This window comes from Lemur catta, chromosome 12, assembly GCF_020740605.2.
Source record: "Lemur catta isolate mLemCat1 chromosome 12, mLemCat1.pri, whole genome shotgun sequence".
In the NCBI taxonomy this organism is placed as follows: domain Eukaryota; kingdom Metazoa; phylum Chordata; class Mammalia; order Primates; family Lemuridae; genus Lemur; species Lemur catta.
Window position 1 is genome coordinate 53919168 of NC_059139.1, and position 14484 is coordinate 53933651.

The 14484-nt window shown below is 35.2% G+C and overlaps 1 protein-coding gene across 1 annotated transcript in view; it reads left to right on the forward strand.

The window, feature by feature from the left end:
* The window catches only part of XRCC4 (X-ray repair cross complementing 4), a 221872-nt gene that overhangs the window by 96764 nt on the left and 110624 nt on the right, over nucleotides 1-14484 (forward strand). Inside the window, exons 5-6 of the mRNA XM_045566379.1 lie at nucleotides 3769-3921; nucleotides 5035-5141. Coding sequence (XP_045422335.1) covers nucleotides 3769-3921; nucleotides 5035-5141 — 260 coding nt within the window. The remainder of the gene's footprint in view (nucleotides 1-3768; nucleotides 3922-5034; nucleotides 5142-14484) is intronic.

The following is a 14484-nucleotide window of genomic DNA, read 5'->3' on the forward strand; positions in this document are numbered from 1 at the left end:
TTCAGATTTTCTTTTGCTGTACAACCCTGACCTGGATATAAATTTGGCAAGTACTGTTTATTAATGTAAGGTTTACGGTACTGTTTCTAAGTACCATATGTTCACATTTATTTATCAATTGTTTTATTTGGGGTGTTATTTCTGCATGAAATTGTTTTGTTTTGGCTCCTATTTATGTTATTGTTTTTGACATGTTACTTTTAGATTGTTTTCCCAACCAGAAATATTTTATTTTGAATATTCAGTATTTTTCCGCATTTAGTTTTTATCCTTTAAATTTTTTTAAATTAATATTTAATATACTTTGGTCCAAGGTCCTAGATACCTCAGTCCTAGGTTACTCATTAAACTTAGTATTATGTTGTCCTAGGCATTGTTGAAAGGATGATGTGCCATTAGGCCTTTCCTATTTGAGGTTATTTATGGCTTCATCAGTGTGAACTTTGTCTTGGGCATGATCTTTGGACTAGTTGTGGTCTGATCTAGTTGTATGTTGGCTTTCTTTTATGTCACCAGACATGGCAGTGAAACTCATGTTTCTCCTCCACTAAATGGTCTCACCTAATAATTCCTGTCCAATTCTTGAGACATAGGCTTGGCAGGAAGAAAGTAATATGAAAGGCATAGAAACGTTACAATGCTATAGGAGAGGATTGGCATTAAAAATGAGGTGGGGACGATGCCATGTACCTCTTAGTTACTGAATATTAAATAGAAGAATAGCATTTTCTGAGTCTGCTGAAAAATTAAGAGTAAATTCACATCATGCCACTGTTAACAGCAATACTTTGTCCCAGCCAAACCCCACCTCCCAGCTTTTCTAGAAAGTGTTATCCAGTTTGATTACCAGAAGTTTGGTTGCAACAAAATTCAAAAGTATTCCTAAAACTAAGCAAGGCTAACTCACATGATACCATTTAGTCTATTGACTTTGTTTCCCTATCACAGAAATGATGTTATCTTTGATAATGTAGTCCTGATACTGGCTATTTAGATTAACAATATTCTTTAGGCAAATTATAGATATTTTATTTTGATATTTATTTTTAATTTTAATATGTTATATCTAATGTTAATTTTAATAAAATTTTGGGAATTAACTTGATAGTCAAGTGCATATAATCTTTCAATCAAGAATTACTGAAGTGACTTATATGGAAATCAAATATAGATTTAAACCAGATAAATTACTAATTGGTTATTATTTCTAAAATTTTATAAGAAGATATGATATTATACAAAATTTTTGTATATTTATATATATTGGTTTTTACTTTGCATATATTTGAATTATTTTAGTATGCACTCAACTATTTTAATAGTATATATGTTATATCCATCTTTTTAAAATTTTTGTCATTGTGTTTGTTACATTAGAAAATATTACAGGAAGATGAGAATGTTATGCTTACATAACACTTTGCATCTGAAATATAAATGCAATGACTGCTTAAAATAAGCCATCAATATTGGTATCTCATTTTTAATTTTGGCTCTGTTTTTTTCCACATCTTTTGGTGTACTTCTTTTCAAAGTGCTTTGTTTGATGAAGGGAATACTGTTAGATTAGTATTATTTGCCAGATATTTTTTTTTAAAGCTGAAAGTAAATAAAATATATTACTGTCATAATGGTGAATAGTTGTTAAATGGGTGAAAAAACATAATATTCAGAATCACTGGTTTTCCATTTTCTTATAAGATATCCATTTTGGCCTTTATGCTTGGCCACTGTCTTTCAGAGGAGAGCCATAGTCAGTCATGGCACCCAGCCATAATGGAACGATCCTGAAGCCCCACTTCTATATGGAATGGCAGTGGCCCATGGCCACATGGCCCAACCAGCTGGCCAGGAAGATTCCCATATGCAAAGCTGGGCAAGCAAAAAGCCTTGTTGCACCACTCTGTGCCCTGCATCTAGACCCACCTGGCCCATAGTAAGATGGCCCCAGTGAGGTATCGTACCAAAATTCAAGCTGGCAGGCCTTCAGTGTAGAAGAGTTAAGGGTGGCCAGCATCCACAAGAACATAGCCTGCACCATCAACATTTCTGTGGATCCAAGGATGTGGAACAAATCCGTTGAATCCCTGCAGGTCAATGTGCAGCAGCTGAAGGAATACTGCTGGAAACTCATCCTCTTCCCCAGGAAGCCCTCAGCCTCCAAGAAGGGAGACAGCTCAGCTGAAGAACTCAAATTGGCCACCCAGCTGACAGGCCAATAATGCCCATATGGAATATCTACAAGGGGAAAACCAGAATCATCACCAAGAAGGAGGAGAACTTCCAGACTGCTGGCACCAATGCTCAGCTCTTTTGCCTCTGGGCAAAAAGGACCAAGAAACTTTAGAACAGGATGTTGAAAAGAAGTCCTCATCCACTGTTAAGGACTTGTGATAAATAAGCAGTAAAAATGGAAAAACAACAACAAAAAGATGTCCATCTTAACTCTCTCATTTATCTAACAAATCCCTACTAGACATCAAATGCCAAACACTATTCTAGGCACTGAGGATAAAGCAGCCAATAAAACACACATACTGTCTGCCCTCATGGAGATCACAGCCTTAGTAAAGACTATATTGTAGGAATTTGCTCTAATTGGTCCCAGAGAATATATTGCCATATGTTCTTTTTCATTCTATGAGAGGACCTAATTCTCTACATCTCTAGACAGGTAGTTGTTTAAAGTATAAGGGCACATATATGAAAGGTATCAAATGTTAACATTTTTGTTTCTAATTATTTCACTGAAATATATATATGTGTATATTATATATACACACATATGTATAGGTTACTACTAATACATACATATGTGTATGTATACATGTAATATGAAAATACTACGGCACCTATGTGAAACATCAGCAGTGTAAACAGTATGGTAAAGAGAAACTAGGCAGAACTAGACTACAATTAAAAGAATGCATGAAATAATATTTACATGAATCTATAAAATAAGGGTTTATTCATGGTATATGTACATATCAAGTATATAAAACTTCTGCTAGTTTTCTTTCTTTACTTTATAAATCTCTTAGAAGATTAAAATAAAATACAATCCCTTGTTAGCTCATTTGAGCAGTGCAGGGAGAATTATAATAGAGAATTTTGTATGTTTTGCCTTACATATCTAAAATTGAAGATATGTAGTGTTTCACAATTGCTTTTCCATTAATCTCTCCTTAGATATATAAAGTGGATCTTTTCATTCATTATATATGTATGTATGTGTTTGTATGTGCATTTGTATGTATGTCTGTAGTGCTAGGTTACAAGCATATAACTGGGTAAGTAATGTGGTGCTGGTGGTGCAGTTCATAGTCTAGTTGGGCAATCAAACAGGTTAGGTATATCATTTATCACAAAACAAGATTGTTGTTGCTATTATTATAATATTAAAATACTGAAGAAACAGAGGCTACATTTACTGTTTGAAATTTCTCCCATAATAAACATTCTTTTGTAAATAAATCATAGATATGGATTACATTTAGGCATTTAGATTTTTAATACTTTATTTGTATCAGTTATCAATTTCCATCCTTATCTCAGCACATAAATTACTAACATTATTACCAATAATTTCTAATTATTTATTTGTCTATATAAAACTTTTAAGTCATTGGAAGTTTATGTAAAAATGATTTTTAATTGCATTCTCCATGAAAAGTTTTCTTGAAATCTTCTTGAGTATTAGACTGAATAATGTCAAGGCTAAGAAGAACTGTGTGATTTATTTGTTTATTTATTTATTTGCTTTTTTAGATTTGAAAAGTGTGTGAGTGCTAAGGAAGCTTTGGAGACAGATCTTTATAAACGATTTATTCTGGTGTTGAATGAGAAGAAAACAAAGATCAGAAGCTTACAAAAATTGTTAAATGAAGTTCAAGAACAAGAAAAGAACACTAAACATGAAAGGTATTTTGGCCTTCCTGTTTTTGAGTGACAGATGCATAAATTTAAGTGGAATTTCTTCCTAAACTTTGTGAAAGTTAGGTGCCAACATTTTAGTGACATGAGGTCATTCAGTAGTGTGTGGTTGGATGCTCTGGCTATTAGGGATTCCGTGGGCTAAAGAATTCTCAACATGATCACTCCATGTCTGCTAAACTCTCTTACATACACTTACATTGTAAAACTGGCATGAGGCTTTTCTAAATATTGTTTAATTCTTGGACATCACTAAGAAATATATTAATTTAAAAACCTTTCATCTCCTGCAAAACTACAGAGTTAGACACACATTTGTAATCTTAATATCTAAGAAGTGGCTACCTTTAGAATCAAGTGTCTAATGTTAAATTCCAGGGAGCATTTATTTTATCTGATTACAGTGCAATCATCTGCCTCATCCTTCTGTCAAGTGTTCTCTGAAAGTGAATGTATACTTGATTTTTAAGAAAGAATTGTAGGTGACAGTTGGCTGCTATGGCTTTCAACAACTATAATTTTTTAGGCATTAGCAAATATAGGTTAGGGTCTATTGCTCTGAATTTTAGAGGAAGCACAGGTTTTACCAGTGATACAGTATAAAAAACATAACATTTGATGTCTACTCGTCCTAGTCCAGGTGCTGGTCTGGCACTGATGTCTACTAGTTTATAACTTTGGACAAGTCACTTTATCTTCATAATAAAGGTAAAGGTAGCCATCTCAGAGTTTTGGGAAGATCAAAGGAAATACAGAGCTACTTTAAGATTAGTAAAATGCTAAACACTCTGTGACCCACAGAGATAATTTGGTAGAATAGCATTTTTGATAGAATAATAATAAGTGATAAGAAACTGATGATTTAAGATTAATTATAGTGAACACTAAATATTCAGATTATTAGGTAAAAGAGACATTTGTTCTTAAGAGAGTTAATATATAGTTTTTAAGGTGGCTTCATCTAAGTCATATATATTTAAATATACATTGTCTATTTAAACTCTTTCTCCAGGAATATGTTCTATAATTACCTGCTGGTGAATTTGATGCCTCGCCAGGGATGAAGCATTGATTTATAATTCTTCCTTTCTCTGTTTCTAGGGAATCTGCAACCTGTTCTGAAATGACTGCTGACCAAGATGCAATCTATGATGAAAGCACTGATGAGGAAAGTGAAAACCAGTTCGATCCCTCTGTGTTGGCTCCGGGTAAGAGAAATACATTTATCTCCTTTGTTGAATATTCCACTTGGGTTTATTATTCTAATGTAAAAAAAATCACAATGAAAAATGGTGTGAAAAAATGTATTCTACAAAAATTCTTTAGGATTTTTAGTTTAAAATGTCAAATACTTTATATTAAAAATTAATATTTGTTGTAAAATGCAGCAATTCATTAGCAACAGCAAAGCAAGCAAGCATGCATACACATATAATTCAAGGTGTACTATTCCTTGTTAAGCAAGGACACATAAGCAGTAAGGAAGATATGCCATATGCTAAATATCATCAGCTCAAAGCTGGTTGCCTTCAACATTTGAGATCTTATCTAGCTAAAGTTATAGATGGGACACTACAGCAGGGTGACCCAGAATGCTTTAGATTATCCTGAGGTTGAAGCCTTCTCTCACTCTTCAGAAAAAAGATTGCAGGGGGGTGAGATGTAACAGAGGAAAAGAGAAAGGAAAAGTTTGAAGTACTTGAGGCTTTTTCAGTCCCTTATATCGACCACCCAGCAAGTGTTAACCCATGGATAATTTTTCTAGCGTTTTATGCATTTCCTAGGAGCAGTCAATGGAAACAGGAGCCCCTGAAATCATTTTTATACTTAGATGGTTTTGCTGTAAACCCAATATTATTAGAAATAAATGTTTGTTTCATTTATTTAGAAAATATTTTTGAGTGTCTATTATGTACCAGGGAGCTTTCTATGCAATAGAGAGCAAAATACAAAAATCTGTGCCATTATGGGGCTTAAATTCTAGTCAGGGAACAGATGAAAGCAAAATGAATAAATATAAAGTATGTTAGGTTGATAAGTGCTAGAGAGAAAAATAAATCAGGAAAAGATGATAGAAATATCAGGGTGGGAATAGGGATAAGGGTTATGATTTTAGCTAGGGTACCATAAAAGGCCTCAGTGAGAAGGTTGCAAGTCTGTCTGGGGGAAGAGCATGCCAGGCAGAAAAACCACTAAGTACAAAGTCCCTGATGGACTTAAGCAATAGCACAAAGGGCAATATGGATAGACGGGAAATAAGATTGGGAGAATTTGGAGATGAGATCAGAGAGATAATAGGACTACATCACATGTAGGGCCTTGGAGGCCATTATAAGAACTTCACCTTTTACTTTGAGTTAGATTGGAAACTATTGGAGGGTTTTAAACAGTCAAGTGACATAATCTGACTTAAATTTTAACAGGATTAGTCTGGCTGAGAATAGTCTACAGGATGATAAGTGCAGAAGGACATAACAGATGGGAAGCTAGTTCAACAACTGAGTGAAGGATGAGGGTGGCTCTGACCAGAGTGATAGTGAAGGTGATGAGCAATGAGCAGATTCTAGATATGCTTAGAGGCAGCTAAATTTGCTGATGAAGTGGGTACAGCCAAAGAAAACTGAGTGAAGAAGACTGAGCGGGAGCAGCCAGGAGGTAAGAGGCAATGCTGTAAATGGAAGTGGTATCCTGGAAGGCAAGTGAAATGAAGTATTTTGAGGAGAAGACAGTGATCAGCTGAGTTGAATGCTGCTAATGGGGCAAGGGAGATGAGCATTGAGGGCTGATTGATGGATTTACCAAAACGTTATTGAGGATCTTAATATAACATCTTCAGTGGGATGTTGAGGATAGGAGAGAATAGGAGGTTCAAAAGGGAATGAGAGGAGAGAATGGGAAATGAGATAGCAAATATAGGCAACACTTGCAAGTTTCACTGTAAAGAAAAGGAAAGACATGAGGCAGCAGGTGGAGGGGGTAGTGGGGTGAAGAGGAATATTTTTGTTTATTGTTTTAGGATGAAGGAAAGAATATGTTTGCATAGTGATGGGAGTGAATAAGGACAGGGAAAAAACACCAAGTCAGTAGACAGAGGAAGAATTGCTGTAATACTATCTCTAAGTAGATAAGAGGATGAGATCCAATGGACAAGTAGCAGATTAGTTTAGCTAGGAGCCTGGTCACTTCCAATAATGACCCAAGAAAAGGTGAAATACATGTACAAAGATACAGGAAGATAATTAATTTCAGTCATGGAAACTTACTGATACTGATTAAATTAGCTGATTGATCTGATTCTAAATGGATTTGAACTGGATCACACATACACACTTCGGCATATGGAAATTAATTTTTTTTCATTAGTGCTCCATTTAAAATGAAATCATTGTCTAATAATCAATTGTAATAAAAATCTCACAAAGCAAGAGAATCTGCACACTTTCCAATTTAAACTGTCAGAATTTTTATTAAACACAATGGGCTTTGGTTGTGTTCTTTATTCAAGGAGCGTCACCAACATTTGAAGTAGATGAAAATTATTGTTGAAGAGACAATATATGGTTAAATATAGGCATATAAGAATGGGGTCCGTCATGTGTTCAGTCTGTTTTAAGCAAAACTTTAAGCTATAATTGTACTATTTTTGATTTGGCAAAAATTCTCTCTTCAAATGTTTAGTTTATTTCATATTCTTCATATATTTAAGTGTCATCGTTTCTTTAACTCATATCTAGTTCACTACATATTTGATTCATAGGTCTTTGGTTTAGGTTTTTTTCTTTGCATTTAACTTGCTTTTGGTAAGTTTTTGATATTGACAATTAAGAGCATTTTTGTTAGAAGTTTTACCTATCTATCATTTTCCTTCTGCTTCAGTAAGAAATATTTAGGAAAGTGGTATTTGCTAAGATAAAAAATAAATCTCAGATCTAAAATGCTTGATACTGAATTAAGAACTAGATTTCACAGACCTGAGAAAAAACATTGTATATTTGAAACAACAAAATGTTCCCCCTTATACCAGTTTCTACAATTAATTCTTTTACAGTGATAAAATATATTTTTGGTCCATGGTATATCATCTTTTATTTTTATTTGAGCAAAGCTTTGTGTTTTTGGTACTTATGTAGTAGCATTATGTGTTTAAGGTAGAGCAGTGAGAATTTCTTCCTGAACTTATTCTACCATCTTGATCTTAGAATATAAGTAAATATGTGAGTTTATTTTAGATACTGTAGTTTCATGTGAGCTTTCCCAACAATAAGAATAAGAGGAAGACAGATGGATGGGAATTAATACATTTGCTCTATCTTTCGGAAAACCATTTCTTTAAGGGGCTGAATATTTAATTTAGTAGTCATTTTTATTATGTAAGTGAATTTTCATCATTAATTACTAAAATGCCCAAATTTCCTCATGAGTTGTTTATATTATTACTCCATTTCTGAATGATAAAAGAGGTTTAGTAAGATCAAGATCATTTAGTGATTCTACCATATTCATTCAAGAAAGAGGTCTGCTTACATTGATGCATATAGCTTGAAGTAGAGTAGGGATATTACAGTTTGAAGCAAATTGACTGGTAACATTTTATGAATAAGCAATTGATTTTATTGCTTTTTTTTCTCCCAAATTTAATTGTTAGAATTCTTGAGGAAATACCTAATGATAAGTTGTCTAATAAACTATAAAATGCTTGTATGTACTACACTATAATATGTAGCATGATAAATCTCTAAAATACTTATTAACAATTTATTGGCTAAAAGGAGATCCCCAAAGTATTCTGCAACTTGAACATCACAGTACCATCCCACACTACATTTTATATTTTTTTGTAGCAAGATTTAGTTTCCCTATGTCTTGAATTTTAGAATGTCCAGATAGGTAGTAGTGGTATTACTGACTTTATTTCTTAAACTAAGGCCCTAGAGTTAATAGATATTTCAGTTTGTTTCAGATAAAGATTATGATAGATAAGATAGTTGCTGTGGTCTCTATTTCTAGCTCAACACCTAGATTACAAAGGAGGAGGGATCACTTTCACCCTCATCTATTTGGTAGTAACTCCTTGTGGTTTTAAGGATTTCCTGGTTAGTCTGGACTCCCTCTGCCTCTAAAGAGAGAGTGTGTGTGTTTGTGTGTGTGTGTGTGTGTGTGTGTGTGTGTGTGTTTAATTCAATGGAAACCTGTTACATTATTATAGATACTGTGAAACAACTTTCTCTACAGGAAATCCTCTGTTTCTTTTGATCCAAATCAAGGTTACACATGATGTCCCTATCTGGACAGAGATGTGAAGTTAAACTAGGTCCATTGAGTAACAGAACCTCACCCAAATATACAGACATATAAGCGCCATCATGTATAGCATAAGAGCCAAAACTTGCAATACTGCACCCAACTGGCCTTTCATTTACTCTGACAGTATCAGATAGAACCTAGAAAACAATTTATCATTGTGTAATTCTTATATATTTTTCAGAACCATTTTGATGCTATAATAATAGTAGAATTATACATGAAAGAATTTTTTAAATATATATTAATAGTCTTAAGAATTATAGCCATTACTATGAAATATTTCTTAGTCTCACCATAATTTAAAAAGTATACAACTATTTAGTGGAAAAACTGGATTATTTCATAGAGATAGGATCTTTCTTATGAAACATTTTGGAAAGTTATGCTTAATTGGCTCATAATTAGCCATCACAAGAGGAATTATTTTAATGCTTCACTAATTATTTTAATAAATAATCAATATATCAAAATTATAATTACTTCTATTAATAGAAATTGATAATATTTCTTATAGTCAGAGAATAATTAAATCAGCCTTACTAAAGGTACAAATAAGAAATATATTTTTCTAGAACATTTTACCCTACTTAGTTTCATATTAAAGGTACACAGCCATTAAAAATAAATAAAATAAGCTTTCTTAGACTTTTATGCATAATTATTTGCTCAAGATTTAGCACATTAGTTTAATTAATCCTGCTTCTTAACTAACAGGAAGGTCCCTGTATAACTGCTATCAGTAATTTAGGCTTTTACTTAGTTGGTAGGCTTCCTGAAAGGAAGTGTGATAATAGAATAGCCTTTTTGAAAATAAATGAATGGCTATGTCAAACAGTTGATGAATACTGATATAGTAGCTTTAAAAAATAGAACAGAATCCAAAATTTTAAGTATCAAAGGGCTTGTTGCTTCAAACAGTGAATGTCTACTCACAGAGGGGATAACAACATGTACTGCCAAAGAGATTACTCAGAAACTCAGCTTTAGAATTACAGATTATGCTCTTAATCTTATCCAGCTAGTTTATCATAGGCACATTTATTTGTAAGTTCTAAATAAAAGGCTTGATTTAGTAAAACCTATCACCAAACTGAAAAAGCAATTTAGGTGTATTTCCTAGCAAAAGTGGGCTTTTATATGTAAGCATTGTTGCTAGGAATGACATTATATGCTTTAGAAATCTTGTTTTCTTGTAGTTATACGTCCTGTAGTTCAAACCCATCATTTTTCTAATGACAGAACAGAGGCCTAGAGAGGTTAAATACACATTACTCGTAGTCACACAGGAGAGAAGAACGAGGAAATCTAAGGACCCATGTATGACCATGATTGTGGGTTTAATTGAGTATTTATACCTAAGAAATGCAAAAGGTAGTACACTGTTTTTTTGATTCATTGTAGTAAAACTGATTTAAGAATGCCTGAATCATTTATTAGCTTGTCTTAGGAAAGCGAAGTCAAACATTTTCATTGGCCCTGTAAAACAGCAAGCCATGACCAAGTTGAGACGAAAGGTGGTGTGAATACAGTAACAATCCCTAAATCATCTGAATGTGTATAATGTAATATGGAGGATTCTTGCCTCTCTGTGACTGTGACACGGATCTCCACCACAAACAGCATATCTGGTCCCTTGAACCAATTCATCAACATTGCCTGTAAGCCGTATTTAAGATCAAAAGGATGGACAAGGTTACGAGTTGATGAGGTTCTGGAATGTTGCCAGCCCACCAGCATCGACGTGATATTTGCTGCGACTGAACTCTCAGGGCCTGGGAATGTGTGAAGGATGGAAGTCAGCAGGCTTGCTAAGCAGCTTCTGCATGCATGATGTAGTGAAAGGGAGCAGTTAGTTACAGAAGAAATGTTCAACGTGACCCCCTTAGTGCCACATTCAAGCCTTGTGGTAATATTCAGCGATGCTGAGAAATGGTAAACTTGGTAACACTCAGGATTTTATGAGGAGAGAGGGAAGGGATATAATTTGAGGGACGACAAAACAAAAAGGAACTTAGGGTAGTGTTGGTCACATTACTTCTCAAGGCATATTAACAACCATATTGTTTTTTAATTTAAATGAATAACTTGGATGAAATCAGAAGTTGTAAACTGTTGATCCTTTCTGTGAACTTAGCTACATTTTTTTTCCTTTGGTGATATCAATCAGTGTTAAATAATTAATATGAATGCACTTAAACAGGGCATCGGTTTCCTAGTTTTCTGTATTCCCAACACATCCTATTATCTTAGATCTGGCTCACTTCATTCATGGGTATCACTTGCATGACTTCTAGAAATACATGAATTTGTGACCCCTGGAATATGATGATACTGATGATGGTGACTACTACTACTAGTACTTCTCATTCTAATTCTCCTACTACCCTTTTGTGGCTACTGTGACCACTACTACTTGTACTACTTCTGTTACTTTTTTATTGTGGGTCCACTACCACTGTGACTAATAGCATCATCACCACTACTATAGACTCATATTTATTTAGACACCATTATTTAAGCCATGATGTGGCTGGGTGTGGGCATTTATCTCTCACTTCTGTGTACTAACCAAGGAGATGATCTGTGGTGAATGCCTGTTTTCATGTTCGGGTTGCACTTTCTGTCTTATGGGCATAACTGCTGGAAGTAGAAGCTGCTTCTGTGGCCTTTTGTCACTCAGGATCAAAAAGCCCCCTTGACTTTCAGAGCTAGATCGTTAAGGAGACAGTTCCTTAAGTGAGAGCCATGGAAGTTCTGGAGCTTGGTGTGTGGCCAAATTCCTTCTATTAATAGAAAGAATGGATAGGTCTAGATTTATCTCTGGGGAGAGATTTCGTAAAGTACCATGTTCCGGCTCAAGCTACCAAAGAGCTATTGTTTGTTTGCTTTGATAGCTTTTCGATGTGAGTTCATTGACAAACAGGCTGTTAAGTAGCCACTGTGAGTGTGTATCATAAACTCCTTCCAGTGAGAAAGTGAGAGTTGCATGTCCCTGCCCCTTTTCTGTACTGCTTTGAGGGGGTGTAGCCCCTAAAAATGTTTGAACACCTGTTTTAACCCATCTATTTGTTGTTGATCAAGGAAGACTCTCATATGCCTTCTCCTACCAGAACTACTAGGGTTAGAGTGGAGTCCTTTGGCAGGCAGCTTTAAAAATTAGGGCCCTCATTGTGTATCCTAAACCCCTTTTGGGGAGAAACAGGGAATTGTATTTTTTAAAGCCCCTTCTCTGCATTGCTTCAGGGGGATGAAGTCCCTGGAGGTGCTTGCATGCCTGTTTAAATATGCTGCTTTTTTTCTGTGGTCCGGAGAGACATGTGTATACCAGTCCCTTCTGCTCTCAGAGCTCGAAGATTTAGAGTGAAGTCTTTTAGGTGGGTGTTATAAAATTTTGGCTCTTGGTGTGAGTGCAAATTCCTCCCAGGCTGGCAGCAGGTTGTTAACTATCTCTTTAACTTCCCAGTGTGATTTATTTAGAAGTCAGATTGCAAGTTAGCTGCTGAGCGGTTTCGTAAACCCCTTCAGGAGGGAAACAAGGGGCTGTGTTTTATAAGCCACTTTGCTGCACTGCTCCAGGGGAATGAAGTCCCTGGAGGTGCCTGTGCTCCCATTTTAAAATGCTTTGTTTCCCCTGTGGTCTAGGGAGATGTGTATGCCTGTCCATTCTGCTCCCAGAGCTAGGAGATTTAGGATGGGACTGTCCTTAGGTGAATATTGTAAGAGTTGGGGTGCTTGCTGTGAGTGTAGACTCCTCCCAGGCTGACGGTTTATTAATTGGCTCTCCCCTTAATTCCCTAATGCAAATTAGTCAGACACCAGGCTAGCTGGAGGTGTGTTTTGTAAACTCCTTGTTGGGGTAGGGATGAGGGTAACAAAATGCTTTGCTATTTTGTTTTTAAGGCCTTTCTCTGCACTATTCCCAGGGAGATGTAGTCCCTGAAAGTGCTTGTTTGCCTGTATAAATCTGCCACTTTTCCCTCTAAGGTCTAGAAAGATACCTGTGTGTCTAATCTCCACTCTAGTAGTTGGTGAATTAAAAGTCAAACCATGGGAAAACTTAGGGGTAGGGCCCCATATGTGGGGTCCAAATCCTCCTCTCCACAGGGAGAAACTGGGTGTTGGGGATTCCTTTCTCAAGGTTATGGTGCAGTGCCCGGGGTGAGGGTCTTTGCCTGAGACTACCTTGGCTTTTCCTACCCATTTGATGTGTATGTTTTTTTCAGTTGCCCAGTGGGTAGGAGTCTTTGAATTGGTCTCTGACTTTCTCTCAGAGGGAATTGATCCCTGGGTAGAATTTTATTTGGTGCTTCCATGGGGGGAGGGAGAGTCAGAAGCTTCTTATTTCACCATGTTTCTAACATCACTCTGGCTTGATATCTTTTGTCAGCTGTAGAAAATTATTGGTCAGTGTTTTTTAAAATATTGATTCTATCCTGTTCTTTCTCTTCTCCTGTTCTGGGAATTCAATTACATGTATGTTAGACTTTTCCCTATGAGTTTTTCACCACAGTCCACGTTTCTTTTGTTCTTTTCCATAATTTCAATCTTTTTAGCTCTATGTACTTTAGCCTAAATATTTTCTGCAGACCCACTTTGTTTATTAAAAGTTGCAGTCCCTGTCAATTTGTTCTTTACCTATTTCTCATTTTTATCATAAGTCAATTAAGCATGTATTTAATGTGCTGTGTAGATATGTTTCTCTCTACTGGGTTGTCAGCTGCTTGAAAGTGGTAGTCCCTCACAGCTGTTCATTCAGTGCCTTGAAATTAAAAGGAATGTGGTAATTTTTAAAACTAATTAGTGAATACAATTTGTGCCCCATATTGTTTTACTAATGGAAGATATATATAAAGTACATTGAAAGTGTTTTTACCCCATTGATTATACATTTTCAGTACATATAAAAAGTACCCAAACTAGTACTGAGCATGTTGTAGTTACAGACTAGATGGGGCCATAATAAATTATTGATATGATTTGGAAATACTTAAATTACCTGCATGATTTTCCCTAGTTAGCACTGTGCATTGTGAAATGCGTTTTCAAGACTATTGTCTAAGTATAGTCCTTAGCTTGTTTTTTAGTTGGGATGGTTTTAGCTGCAAGTAACAAAGACTCAATTGTAGGTACAAATAATGAGTTTATTATCTCACATAACAAATTTGAACATAGAGGATTTCCATGGTTGGATAATCCAGTTATCTCCATAATGTTATCATGAACCCAGGTTCCTTTTGTGTTTCTATT